The sequence below is a fragment of the Lepisosteus platostomus genome, chromosome 3 (assembly GCF_059453375.1).
Source record: "Lepisosteus platostomus isolate fLepPlt1 chromosome 3, fLepPlt1.hap1, whole genome shotgun sequence".
Lineage (NCBI taxonomy): Eukaryota > Metazoa > Chordata > Actinopteri > Semionotiformes > Lepisosteidae > Lepisosteus > Lepisosteus platostomus.
Window position 1 is genome coordinate 34,975,779 of NC_142613.1, and position 15,311 is coordinate 34,991,089.

A 15,311-nucleotide genomic window follows, 5' to 3' on the forward strand; every position below is an offset into this window, starting at 1 on the left:
TTAAAAAAGAATGCTATCCAGTATATCAGATTTCATTTTACCCGGTCCTTCAATTTAAACATCTCCCTCCCCACTTTTGAGGCAGCAGAATCCATCAAAGTGATAAAAATGTCTTGAAATAGCATAACCCATTAGTAAAACACGACAAGTTAAGCCATCAGATTTAGTCAATGTGACCTGCTGTATGGTACACTATGTCATCAAACTACATCAAGTAAGCAGTTTAAACAGTTGGTAAGCAACAGGAAGTTGTACAGAAAGTATCATTCCCGTTGAATTTATCATTTGCAACAAGAAATGGTAAATATTTCATTATCAGAAACCTTTGATATTAAAAATGTAAAAAGATCTCTTTAAATCAAGTTAGTTTGCATACAGTACTTATAATAACAATGGCAGAACACCAGATTGTCACTAGTTTTTAAACTACAGTACTGTATATGGAACTAAGATCACAAGTGCTCAAACAACTTAATCACAGAGTATTTGAAACTTAAGCTCTCTGATCATATGGATTTCATTATGTATAATCACAAGTAAGCAGTCAAAACCTGTTTCTGATTTCTTCATCTACAGTATCAACAATGCCTTTCACCACTGTTAAACAGAAAAAGTTCTCTTTTTAGTATATTTTAGGTTTTAATGTAGGTTTTAATAAATTAAGTGTATGCTGATTTAGAAAATGTAGTAGTATTATACAGTCCTCATATACACGGATGCTTCATTTTTCATTATAATACTAATACATAATGTTAAAATTAAAATTACTTTCCAATTTATATTAGTTGGGATGCAGTTAGAATTTTTTTGTGTGTGTTTTGACTTGATATCTAATCATCTGTAAAGAGAATTTTGAGAAGGAACCTTGCAAGTCACATATGGCATATATGTTACAGAATACATCACATCTCCAATACACTTGCATAAGAGACCAACACCTGGGTAGCTCAATTCTTCTCATTGTATTAAGTTGTCAGATCTGTGACGTTATTTGGTGATGACTGATGCTAGACCTTTAACTGTCCTCATTGAAACAGAAGTTAGAACAAAAGACTGTTGAGCTCTTCAATGGACAGTTCATTGAGCAGAGGATGAATAAGCAAGGAATTCTTATTCTCCCTTTACAAGATAATGGCACCCTGTCATGAACACATTTGTCTCAACAAAATGGTTGAGCCACACATCTACTAGACTCGTTTCACAAGATGTTGTTTGGAGTAACAATACTGGTAACATGGAGGACCAAGGAAAGATCCACAAGCTCAAGATAAATGTATTTTAAACCTATAGGGGGACAAATATTATTCTGATTAAAGATTGAAGCACTACTGGAGCCAGTGTTGCATCAACAAATGGGACACAGGTCTCAAAATGTTATTTCCACAATGATATTCCACTCAAATGGACATTTTATTGGAAAATTCATACTTTCTAAAGAGATTAAATACTGTATATAAATATATGGGCTCAATTATATAAGATAATATATGGGCCAACTAAGTGATTACTTGTTATAATATTCAAATAATATTTTCAAAAAAAAGACAGATTTTTTTAAATAAACTGCTTAGGTAGTAGAAAAAATATAAAATACAAAATTCAATTCCCAAAAACTTAAATACTGCAGAGTTTGCAGATGGGGAGGAGGCTGATACAAAGCAGGACCTTTTGAAAATGGAAAACAGCCAGGGACATTTAGCATTTTCAATCATTGTCGTCACATATTTACTCCCTAACTGTAAGTTTATCTGTTTTAAGTCTTTTGAGAACTACTCTTGATAGCTGCTGAAGTCTTTAAAAAGGTTGACAACAACAAGGCATAGCTTCCTTTAAATTGAGGATAAGAAATTAAGGTTCTTAGGTAGTAGAAAAAATATAAAATACAAAATTCAATTCCCAAAAACTTAAATACTGCAGAGTTTGCAGATGGGGAGGAGGCTGATACAAAGTAGGACCTTTTGAATCATCGTCGTCACATATTTACTCCCTAACTGTAAGTTTATCTGTTTTAAGTCTTTTGAGAACTACTCTTGATAGCTGCTGAAGTCTTTAAAAAGGTTGACAACAACAAGGCATAGCTTCCTTTAAATTGAGGATAAGAAATGAAGGTCTTGTATTCTCAAGATGAATGTATTTGACTGATTTGTAAATACATAACTATTTTTAATCATAAATCCTCTCTGGAGACTGCATTGAAATGCATTCAAAGAATAGTTGCTTTCTGGGATTTTTATTAAACTATTTTTAATTACATAAAAATGTTATTTATTTTTAAAAATACTTTCTGCTACACTTTTGATTTTTTTTTCAAAAACTAGTTGTTCCTAAAAACTGTATGTATCTCACATCTGATGTACGTGTGCTTTACTAACACCAACATGAGACACAGAACTAGATTTCAACAGTACACACCATTTGTCAAGATCCAGGAGGCTGTCAGACATATTTACATAAGAACTACAGCCCTGTGATGCTGAGTCATGTTACTATTGTAGAAGTACCTGATAATTGCAGTCATTTTGTGTGCCTCCCATGACTGCTGACTCTGGTAGCAGCCACAGTAAACAAGTGGCTTCATGGATTTGACAACCCTGCTCAGTTAGATGTGATGAACCAGCTCTGGCCCCTGAAGGACTCAGTGAACCCATGTGCCTTTTTGTCTCCTCAGGACATGGATATGCACAGCCAGAGTGAAAGAGAAAATAATGACAAAAGAGACATACAGTACAGCCTACAGTTTCTACACCGTATTTCATGATAACATCTCACTGCAATGTTTTAAACAACAGTGAGGTTCTCAACACCTTACATTTACATACAGAAAGGAGAATAAGTATATACACATATCATGTATGCTGAATGTTAATTTCATTACAATATTGCACTGTATATCTTTAACACCATAACCTTCTGACAGCAATAAATTTGGCACTACAGTATGTGCCTCATTGCTTTTGCAGTTTATATTGGTAACCCTTTAACACTTTCTGGAGAAATCAAGCCAAGATCTATGTAAATGAGATAAAATAACAAGGTGGTATGTTTAGGCATTAGTTCGAAAATATGAATATGGCCTAACACGTAGCTTTTAGTGGTAAAATGATTTCAAAATCTCCCATATACAGTGGAATTTAAGCAATATAATCCAAAATGATACAATCAATCATATTAAACCAAATAAAAAACATATTTACTAAATGCTACGAACATTTAGTCATAAATAAGTTGGCTACAATCATTTAAGCAACAGTACTAAAATATCTTCATTGATTTAAACTGCATGATAACTCTTAATTTATAGCTTCTTTCAAAAGCAAAGACTACAGCTGCTATCATAAGACAGCCAATGTTGACTTTAAGAATGCAACTAATTGCAGACAACTTAAACCCTATAAACCCTATAAGGCGCAAGCTTGGACCTTAAAATGTTTCACACAAATAAATGTTATGAAACAACAATGTAGAAGCTTTAAGGGCTTCAGAAAGAGCAGGTTCAACTTTCAGAACTGACTTTCTAATTTGTGTAGCTTATTACCATACCAAAACAGGCTAGGTGGATCAAATGGCCTCTTCTCATCTGTAACCATTCTTACATTCAACATGAATAAAATTTAAACTAAACAAAATGAAACACTTCGAAATTTTTACGTTTTTTTGGTTTGCAAAACTTTTGCATTGCATGCATTATACACATTACATGCGATTGCAATTCAGTATATGTACTGTATGAAGGTGTGGCATTTCCCCTCACTGTAAGCGGCATTGTAGAATTAGCCACTTCAAAACACACAGGTTTGTTTTCATCTGTATCAAGCTGTATAAAATAATATCATAATATAACATTATAAGTGTGACAAGGCCATTCAACCCATCTAGCTTGTCTGGCTGCTAGCAGCTAATTGATCTTTAAAACAGTTTCTTCAAAGAAACCAGAGTCCCATAATGTTTTGTGCAAAAAAGGAGTCTCCTGTTTTCAATGAAGTCAAAGTTAGACGTGACGGAGAGCTGTTTTACCCCTTTTTAGGATCAGTATGGCATAGATACTTATTGTGCATCTCAGTCTTAGCACACAAAATAAGTATGCAAGGTATTGGATGACATTAAAGGTGTAGGTGACATTAAAGCTAAGATCTGAAAAAGATCTGCTGAACTATGCACTAAAGATAGAGAAAGGAAATGCTAACAGAGCTACTGTACATAAGCAACCAAGCATTCTCTTTATGATACTGAAGATCTCTACCATTTAGAATTACTATAATTCCAAACACATTAGCCGTTTAGTGTAAATGTTGCTAAATTTTTATGAGTAATAGCCTCTTAAGTGGTTTTGACTCATAAACATTTATGACCAGCAACCTGCTGCTTCATCTGGCATTCGTTCTAATTGCAATCTGGTCCTGTGTCTTACTGTCAAGAAAGTTATAACCTTTCTTTCTATGTGACCCGACAATAAATGACTATTTCACCCCAGGATTCCACTCAAGCATTGAGTCACTGACCCAGCATGAAAAACCTTCCAAATCTCTGCAAATAAACTGCTCACACCAATTCAGGGGTTACGAAAAGCAATGAAACATGGAGTTAAGATTATTTATAGTATTCAATCTTTTTACCTAATATTCAGCTTAAGGAAATTCTTGATTTAAAAAAAAAACATATTACTTTAAATGTTTTAATGATATTAGCGGTAGCTGAAGGCTTACAGAAGTTAAATTATTAATGAATGACCTCCATAATTTTTACTGGTCTTCTCTTTTAGTTCAACTTATTGTTGCACAGCTTTCTTCTGCCATAACCAGGAAACACAATTTATTCCAATGTTGCTATTCACATCCACTTTACCTTGTCAGCATGCTACCTCTACTTTACATTTTTTACAGTGGTCCCCAAAGCCTGTGCCCCTACAAAAAATGCACATTGAAATAAAAAAATACACACTGTATCTTTGTTTTATCTTTTCTCAACATATCCCATTTTCCTATGGATTGTATATACTGCACCTGTTTTATGAAAACTTTGATATACAAAGAGATGTATGTTTGAATCGTTTCCTCAGTGAAAGCATTCAAACATATTATGTTCGCAGATATTTTATTTATTTTAATGTTTGTACAGTATTCTGTCTCTATATTAATGTATTACAGTATCTTTATCTCTCCTATTAAAAATCTAGTACAATTGAAAAACTACATACTTTGAATATCATATAGTATTTGCTATTAAATTATAACCCTTTGTTCAGACTGAAGAAATCTGAACTAAGAGAAACCCTTTTGTCATTATAATATTTAAACATTCTCTGAATAATTTCTATTCCATTACTGTACATACATACTGTTTGTACTCCACAAAACCAAGCTGCCTTTTTACACCAATATAATGTTCTTTAACCATGCTCTAAAATAATCTTTAACGGCTCATAAAACTGATATTTATTAGCCTTTCATGTTATGTTGGGAAATTATCTTTAATCTGTATTTCCTTTGTCAAATCCTGAAATACATGCATGCCTGCATACCAAACTGTCTTTTCCCTATTATTTGTTTAACACAGTACACCTTTTTACAAGTATTAATGTTAGCTTTTGTTTTAAAAACTGACATATTAAAAATAGCAAATTAGATCTGTAGGTATACAGTATACCAGGTGGATACTGTTGCATTCACTCACAGCTTTTTGATGCACAGTGGTATGTACTTTCTGTTTTTCATTCATTGCATTAATCAATTAATTGCACCAATAAATACAGCTCATTCAGTTCCTAAATGTATAATTAATCATAGATTCCATGACAGTAGAGATCAGAATGCCTATAGCCTATAGTATAGATATGCTTGGAGAAAGATAAATAAACTATAGGCTCCAAATGTCTAAAGAAAAGGCTCTTATGTTACATAATAAATACTATGAGTGACTATACTAACCATTCACAACTTTATATTCTGTGACACACAAAAGCCTTGTTAGATGAAACCACAGTAATGCTACTATTACTTCCTCATTAACCTTTATAATAACTCAATTGATTTTCTCTGGACCACACAATTTTGTATATGAGCTTCATAACTGGGTCCAAACAAAGCTGTTTACTTGCACTTTAATGGAAATACTGGCATGAGGAAAATAAAACACTGGCACATGTTCTTCTATACATAACTTTCTGTATAAGCCCATCAGTCTGCATGAAAAGGGTATCCAACCCCATTATGAGAAAACACAACATAAGGAATTTGAAGCCTTCACTTGGTTCACTTCACTTCAGAATGCTATAGCATAACACTCAGTTTGCCTGCCTTCAAAATTGAAAGTGTCTTAGTTTTAACATCCATTTTCTAACCGCTTCATTTGATTCAGGGTCATGGGGGAGCCAGAGCCTATCCCAGCAAGCAATGGGTACAAGGCAGGATACACCTTGGACGGGACACTATTCAGTCTCAAGGCACTCATAGACACAATCAGAGACACAGACACGCATGCGATTGTACACCTAATGCTACAGTACTTCTCCCCTAAACACTTCCTACGTTATTCAAATTCTTACATTCCACTCAGATTTTTAAAGTTCCATACTTTAAGTCATCCATACTTTAAGTAAAAGTGAAATTTTTAATTAATTTAAAAGTGACTGGGATATTGTTGACACATGGGCATTATTAATTCTCAGAGTATCATCTGAACTGATACTTTGAACACCACAAGTCACTGTAGGCCTCACTGCAGCATTCCTATTCAATTTCCACTCAGTTTAGAGTGATAGCCTGATCCAGGCAGACTCAGGGTATATTCCACAATGGAATGATCAACTTTGCCACGCTCAAAGAGATACAGTATTAATTGTTTATGAAATGTTTTATACCTTCCCTCTAATTAAGTGACCATTATAGAGATATTCAATTGATAACTGTTTCACAAACTATTCTTTTTTTCATCCTGTACAAATGATCCTTCTACCATGATTACATATGCTGCTGATAAAACCTAATAGCTGTTTATTCCCAAATGACCACGATGGCAACAGGCTGATACTCCATACTAAGGAGAGATGCAAGACTTAGAGTTCATTTTCAAGGACATGCAACTCTGTACTGAGCATGATCACAATAAGGCCTCTGAATTGTGCACGTGTCAACAATACGCAGTGCTATGCTTCAAGCTGTGCCAACTGCTCCATCTCTCATTTGCATGGTATAATCCATGGACACATTCCAGGGCAGAAGATCCACAAGACATAAAAATGATATGCAGTATGATCTAAGCAAAGGTAATATACTGGTGCTCGAGTTCATTATAGTATTTTACTCATGAAAATGAGGTGTTTATATAGTTATATAATTTCCATTGTCTAGACAAATTGGGGAAGCAGTTAGAAAGGCAAACAAAATGATAGGAGGAGATTATGAAAGGTCCACATATAAGTATTAAAATCTTCAAAGACATTGATTCTTCTAAATGAACACTGAAATACAAATCAGAGGACACAAGTGGAAACTACGTGTAAGAGCATTTTAAAACTGAGAATAGGAGGTGCATCTTTACCCAAAGGGATGCAGGAGTATGGAACAAGCTACCCACCCATTTGATTGGAGCTGAAACTTTGAAATATCCAGCTGGTTTAACATAACAGTTTCCTTCAGAAAGTACAGAGAAACACAAACCAGAGAGAACAGGAGATAACTACAGTACATGGAGGTGCATTCAAAATTGAGAACAGTAAGCACTTCTATCCCTAAAGAGTTATGGGAGTATGGATCAAGCTAACGAGTCATATTCTCAGAGTTGATACCCTGGCTTCTTTGAAGAAACTGTTGGATGAGATCCTTGAAGCAATTAACTACTATCACTATTTTCGTAATGAACATTTATACTATGTAATAGTACTGTATATGTAATATACTGTACTACAACATATATTGTCTTTCTAATAGGGACAGGATAGTAGTACAGAACAACAGAAACACATAAGAAAGGTTTGAAATAAGATGCTATTAGACTCATCTCGCTGCAAGATGCTAGTTATTTATCAGTTCATGGATCTCATCAATACATTTCTGGATGGTTCACAAGGAATGGAAAAAATCATATAAACCCATATGAAGTTACTCTTTAGACTGTGTTAGAAATGTTAAAGCTAAATTGTGTTTTAAAAAGTACTACAGAAAAGACCTGCAGGACTAATATGCTTGCAAATACTGTGTGACAAACAAGGCCAGGCTGAAAAGTACCCAACGTTTTTGTGAGTGAAGGCATCGCTACAGAACACCAGCAGGTTGCTCAGTTGTTGCTGGCTGAATACAGAGAAGAGGAGTGGTTGGCATCTTTTTTGCCCTTGCAGTAATGAACAAATAGTTGAAGGACATAATAACTAGGCCTTGCGTAATCACGGGCAAGAAAACAAGAAGAAAAGGCAATTTGCATTTTATATTTAAAGCAAGACAAATTATGCTATAGCTGTAAATTCATCATGAAGAGGCACCTAAAAATGTTCATGTACGCTACAATTGAGATGCATTTTAAATGACTTTTTTTCTCCCTTTTTCTTGCTGAAACAGAGACTTTCTTTTCTTTCATAACACAAGGTCAGGCTTATGCGAGCCTACACATTTCTTTAATCCACAGATGTGGATAATATATTCAAAGACATTCTTTCTTTCTTGGAGAGGCCAAATAGAAGTAAAAACCTTGCAAATGTAAAGTTTTGTACTTCCCATACTGCATTTGTGAAAAACAACTGTGTAATGCATTCTGTTTTACTCTTTGATTTGCTAACATGAGCTACTTTATTAAAATTCAAAAGGCTGAACATCTACCAGAGTTAGACATATGAAGACATTTTGCTTGGTTCCTTTCACATTGTGTTCTCCTATATACAGTATAGATAGATAGATAATACTTTATTAATCCTGTAGGGAAATTGATGAAGTATACAGTATACTGTATCACACATCCCTTGTACAGATGTGATGGATAAAGAAATATAGCAGTAATACCTAATAACTATAAGAATCTGAAAGTTTCAGATCAAAATCAAATCCCTAATCTACTACTCAGGACCAAAAAAAGGTTTGAATATCTGATGCTTACAATAGCATTAAATGTTCTCACAGGTTTTGAATTTTATTCTGTGGTTAAGAGACCTACGTGTACTTAATTACAGATAAAATAACTGAGGTTAGATATTCTAAAAAGATTTCTAAGAAGCCATCTTTTTGTTAAGGAAGCTACTGCCTTCATTTGATTAGTTATTGTACAAAGTCTGCATGTCAGGATTCAAAATTATACAATTAATTACCTGCATAAGTATCTGGTGTGCTCTTTTTGTTTGTATAGCTTAATGGCTCTGAATATAGTGCATGCTAAGTCAATGTATCTTAGCTTCATCGTCATCCTGTGTTTAGTTTTGGTGTAATTAAACTTAGAATGCAATAAAGAATAAGTCTGGCTTGTGAGTACTTCCCTGAGAAAAAGTACATGCAGAAAGGCCACTGTAATCATACCCAAGAATATAAAATGGGCTGCTATCAACACAGGTCAACCATTTCAGTGAAAACATCAGAGATCTTTTCATTCAAAGGCAGACTCTCACTGTTCTGATATGTTTGCTGAATTGGGCCTGTTGTCCTCAACACAGCAAATACAGGGGATTTTCCTAGAAGACAATAAATTATGGACAAATGTGATGCCCATTGGGTATTTTCCTAAAAGAAATCCAAATGGGTTATGTGCAGTACAGTGCCTTGCAAAAGTATGGAGATACTTTCTGCCGAGTTCCCATTTTGCAAAATCACAATAATACACAGTTTTAATCTTAACATTTTATTAAAGAACAGAATGCCCAAACCTAAACCTTCTAATGGTAAAAATACTGTATGTTACAGTAATTATCTGCAAAACAAAAGAGAAAAAAATGGAAACTGATATCAACATGAAAACCACATTGATTGTGTATGTACTCAGACTGTGAGCCAATATTTGGTGTTAGAACCTCTGGCAACCATTACAGCTGCAAGTCTTTCAGGGTACATCTCCATCAACTTTGCATACTGGGTTAAGCAATTTTGGCCAGTGTCCTTGGCAAATGCTGCTGATATGAATAACTAAAACATAATGCCACCAACAGTATGCATGGTGTTGAGTCATGAACTATGTTGGCTTTCTATCAGATATAAAACTTCGTTTTTAGACCAAAAAGTTTCAATTGTGTCTTTTCTGACGGCATATTTGCAGTTACACTTGAATGCTATGTAGGTTGCATATGGGTTTACCATTCTGTCATACAAAAGACTTGTGGGGTGTCCAGCTTACTTTTATCTCAGATCTATATTCTCCCATCTCAGCTACTGAACACCATAGTTCTTTCAAAGTCATTGTTGGCCTCATCAGCTTCTTCGCTGGCTGGCTGCTCGTTTTAGAGAGACAGCCTGATTTAAGCAGTGTCTAGGTGGTACGGCTATGCTTCCACTTCTTGAATATCAACTTTCGATGCATTCATGTTTTCGAATTTTCTGTGCTTTTCTATAATTTCTACAAATCTCCGAGCTGTTTTGAAAGGTCCTTGGCCTTTGTGTTTGAAACGCTACTTGAAATTCACTACCTGATTAAAGGACCTTAAAGAGACAAGTGTATTTACTCTGAAATCATGTGAACCACATCAATTCATTCATTCATTAATGCACACAGACAGATGTAGTTCATTATGGCAATTATCATGTTATACCTAGTTAGTTCTCTGACACTTTACCTACTGTATACCAGCCATGACTACCACTGTCTTTTTGGTCTGTGTTTTTCCACCGGGTTTCCAGGACCCTTGCTAAGAAGTCAAAATTATCTTGAAACTGGGATCACGCATTTACCCATGCTTTCAAAGACTAATTGTTGTGAATCTCTTTTGCCTTTTCACATTTCTCCTGGAATTAACCAGAATTGGGTTACTAGCCCATTTATGTGGACCTTCTTTCTTATCTTCCACACCCATTTTAGGATTAATTTCCTTTGTCCTCATTACCTCCCTCACCCACTTGAAGACAAAACACTGCATATCTATTTTTCTACTTGACAGTGTGCAATTAACCTCCAGGTTTTGAAAAAAATGGAATATCGACAATTTACCATTTTATTATAACACACTCATGACCATTTTCTAAAAGGATTTATACACTAAAACTTGAATTATATATCCTAGAGAAAGGATCATTAGAAATACAATATACAGGTTCCATGTGCAGTATTATAAAAGGTCAGGTTCATACACTAAAAGGTTATAAGTGGGGTTTATTTCTAAACTGCAGGCTGACCACTGAGTCATGTGGGATTTTTCAGTTGTTGTTTTTTTAATCCGCCTGGAAACCCAGATGTAATTACACTCTTAATGTGCATAAATACTGCTGACAGTTCCATTCTCGAGAGATTGCAGGCCTTTTAAAGGAGTTATGATAATGCAAATCCTTTAAAACCACACACAATAGTTTAATAATTTAAGGTTATTAAATGAGAGTGAAACACAGGAGATAAAAACAGTGCCATGTTTCATTAGACGCTGCCCTGGTAAGGATATCAAACACAAGTTTATATCATCAGCCTTCATTTTAGACTTAACAACACAGATGCACCCCATTTCAAATTACTGGATTCCTTCTGGCATGTGCCAGTGTATGACCATTTTATATTGACTAATGCTGAAAGGAGAACTTACGCTTACCTTATGAACGTCATTTTTATATACATCCACACTATCACTTCAGGGCTCCAGTTATGCCTGCGTGAGTCCAGTTAATACAGATAGAGCTGGGCAGCTCTCCACTCTACAAGATGATTTTCTAACTGTCCCTTCTGTCATGGTTGCCATCACATCTCACTGGCTGTTCATTCGTTCTGTGAAAAACAGCTCACTTTGAAACAAAGAATAAGAACTGACAGAATAGGCGTCCTAGTACAAAAGTATTCCTGTATTCCAGCATTAAACACCCTTCCTAACTGTCCATCCAGATTATTTTGGTGTTGAATTAATGCAGAATTTTCTCCTTCTTTAATTTTATGATGATAAATAGTACTGTGACAAGTCTCAAAAAACAGAAAGGTATGTCAGTAAGCCTATAGAAAAATATTGCTGTGATATTCCCTCGTAAATGTGTAAAAAACATTCATCTTGTTATTAAGCCAGTTTGCTAAATCAAGTTTTGTTTCATTAGTGGATTTAGTTCACTGGAAAGCCTGTTTTTCTGCAATGTTTAGAAACCGTTGTTTATTTAAGGCAAGTAAACCAGATGCATTAATACTGTGTCAGAATTTCACAACTCCTCAGGGTCAGCATCAATCCGACTACAACATAATGTGAAGTGAAGCAGCTCAAAACTCTCAAAGCAAAGCCAACCCATCCACCCTCTATCACCATACATGTTACCTTGAATACCAGAACTGCCTGTGACTCACCAACAGCAATCCAAACTATTTCATCTAATTATATACTACTTTACCAACAGTTCAACATGTACCTGCACTAGAGTTAGTTTAGGCCATAAGGGCCACATGCAGTTGTTTGCACATTCCTGTTTAGATGTTATTTACAGTGGGAAACACGTATTTTCTCCTTCCTGCTTCTTGTACAATTGCCAACCTGGAAGAAATCCTTGAATTCTTGACACATTATTCGCTGTAGTTCCAACCTTCAGTTTCTTAGAAATTAAAATAGCAAGGTGTAGCCGAGATCCGGCTAGGATTTTAAATACCAGAGGTTAAGCTATTACAACATGCTGTACCCCTCAGTGCTAACTAGCTCTGGTCCTGGGAACCACTGTGTCTCCTGTTCTCTATCTTAATGATTTTAGAAAAGAGTAGGGGTGTAACTCTGGCGGCCTGGCCAAATTTCCCATTGGTCTTTACCAATCATGGCCTTCTAATAATCCCCATCTATGAATTGGCTTCATTACTCTGTTCTCCTCCCCACTAATAACTGGTGTGTGGTGAGTGTTCGGGCACACTATGGCTGCCATTGCATCATCCAGGTGGATGCTGCACATCGGTGGTGGTGGAGGGGAGTCCCCATTACCTGTAAAGTGCTTTGAGTGGAGTGTCAAGAAAAAGGCTATATGAGTGTTAGCAATTATTATTATTAATTATTATACATTTAATCATTATTTTAGTTTTCTAGTCAGGAATATTCTAAAAATTCCTTTCAGCTCTTAAAATGTTGAACAGGATTTGTATTTGGTTATGAGTGAGACAAAACTGCCCTAGTATACAGTAGGTACAGTATGTTGACGTAACCAGGACTTCTTAAGAAAGACAAAAAGCTGATTGTGGGAGCATCTGATACATTGTCATTCCAGCCTGTGTCTGTTTTTCATAAACATATTAAGAACTGTTTAGACATAGGGTTAGCAAGTTGATTTGAGGCTCTGAATGCTGAAGTTACAGGAAACTGTATCTTTGAAGTGTTTTTTTTAACTTAGGACCGAGTGCTGAAATCACTTAACCAAAAGTCCAGCCAAGCGACCAGATCAATTGAAGCTGTCAGTTAGCACAGGAGATTGAAAGTTTAGCTGAAATGAAAACCAGCAGACAACAGTGGTCCCTCAGGAACAGGGATGAGAATCACTGCCACAAGCCATCAAGAGGCATGGCCAAACTGTGGCTGGTTTAAAGCAGAGCCTGTGATTATGTCAGAATGTGTGGCATAATCATGCATCCCAAGATTTCAGGTTTAAGATAAACAGTATTTGACATGTGACACAAACAAACTGCTCTCATTTAGTGCTGCAATCATCAAGGGAATGTCTGTATGCTGAGCCACTCAACTTTGCTTACCATTTTCAAGGATCCATAGCAAAAGAGGTTAACAGCAAACATTTACAGTACAGATAAATACCATCCCCCCATTCTTATACTTTCAGTAGAGCTTAGTCATGTGTTCAGGCAGAAGTGTTTACTGAAACTGACCTTTATTCACCTTATCCTTTCTAGGCTACAGTAGCAAGTACTGTACTGTTTGCAAAACAGTAGTGCTTACCAAACAAAAGACCATATGGGTTTCATAAAATATTACTTAATCTTCTGAACATTCACAATAGCACAGAACAAAAAAGTCTATGCCCTGCCAGGAATCACCCCACATGACTTGAGCAAGGGCAGCTCTTTTCTTGTTTTGCAAATTCAGCTGAAACTACAACAACACAAGCCATACTGTATAAAAAAGTGTAAGGGTGCAAAAAAGGCTTTAATTCTGCACATATATCACAAATAATAATGCACTGAAAGCTCAATTTGAAAATAGCAATGTTCGCCCTCTTTCTTCAAAGGACTCATTTACTCCTTATAGTAGAATACTAAATATTATTAAATACTTCTGCAGTATTAAACAACATCAGCTATAAAAACTGGTATAAAAAGTTGTACTGCAACCAAGATACAACCCACAGATTAAGCTGATTTTTTATTCCTAATAAAGCATTCTAAAATAAAATAAATTCAAAATCATCAATTAATTCTTTTTGCACAATCTGTTTGGCAGATGCAATCTTTATAACACATTCATGACCATTTTCTAAAAGGATTTCTCTCCTGGTAGAGAGAGCATTTTCTTGGCCGTATGCAATTTCTTGTATTAGGAATTTGTCTTTTGCCATACCCAACTTGCTCTCCATTAGACACACAGACAAGGAAAGAAGCTTGAGGTCAGAGCGCAGTGTCAGCCATTTATACGGTGCTCCTGGAGCAGCTGGGGTTAAGGGCCTTGCTCAGGGGCCCAACGGAGTAGGATTCTTCTGCTGACCAAGGGATGCGAACCAGCAACCTTCCAGCCACAGACGCAGATCCTTAGCCACAGAGCCACTACACCACCCAAAAGAGAAGGAGTTTGCCTGGCCCATATGAGGATCAAACCAGTGACCTTGGCGTCATTAGCAGCATGGTCTAACCAACTGAGCTAACTGGCCTCATGGTTGAGTCAGGGGTAGAGACCTGCCTTTTATTCCCACAGTACAATTGGGTAGGCAAACACCAGAGGTACAGTATGAGCCCACCTTTGCCCCCTCTTGCAGATGCCAGGTCAGCTGAGCAAGGTCAATCAATGTTAACTCCGTGCAACCATTCTAGACAATGGGCAGAAGGTATTTGTACAAAAAGATGTTTCTGAGGCATCCTTCCTGTGTTTCTGAAACCTATTTACCCGTACAATTGTTACACAAGTGTCATGCAACAAATGTAAAAACCCATTCCAAAATGCAGAAAATGTTTTGTGTGACGGTGAAGATTTTATTTTTATCGCACAACCCCAAATCCCAATCACAATCCCATCATGTCTTGTGATTGACTGG

The 15,311-nt window shown here is 35.8% G+C and overlaps 1 protein-coding gene across 20 annotated transcripts in view; it reads right to left on the reverse strand.

The window, feature by feature from the left end:
- The window catches only part of LOC148674791 (dystrobrevin beta), a 192,611-nt gene that overhangs the window by 146,524 nt on the left and 30,776 nt on the right, over nucleotides 1-15,311 (reverse strand). For 10 of the 20 annotated variants that reach the window (XM_088625428.1, XM_088625427.1, XM_088625432.1 and 7 more), the window contains 2 exons: nucleotides 11,699-11,871; nucleotides 9,584-9,646 (listed from right to left, as the gene is read on the reverse strand). The exons of 5 other annotated variants lie outside the window; for them this stretch is intronic. In XM_088625428.1, the coding sequence (XP_088481554.1) occupies nucleotides 9,584-9,646; nucleotides 11,699-11,724 (89 nt within the window). In that variant the 5' untranslated portion in view covers nucleotides 11,725-11,871. Of the gene's footprint in view, nucleotides 1-2,501; nucleotides 2,639-9,583; nucleotides 9,647-11,698; nucleotides 11,872-15,311 lie in introns of those variants that run through there. 5 more of the 20 variants (XM_088625445.1, XM_088625440.1, XM_088625439.1 and 2 more) reach the window with 3 other exon arrangements.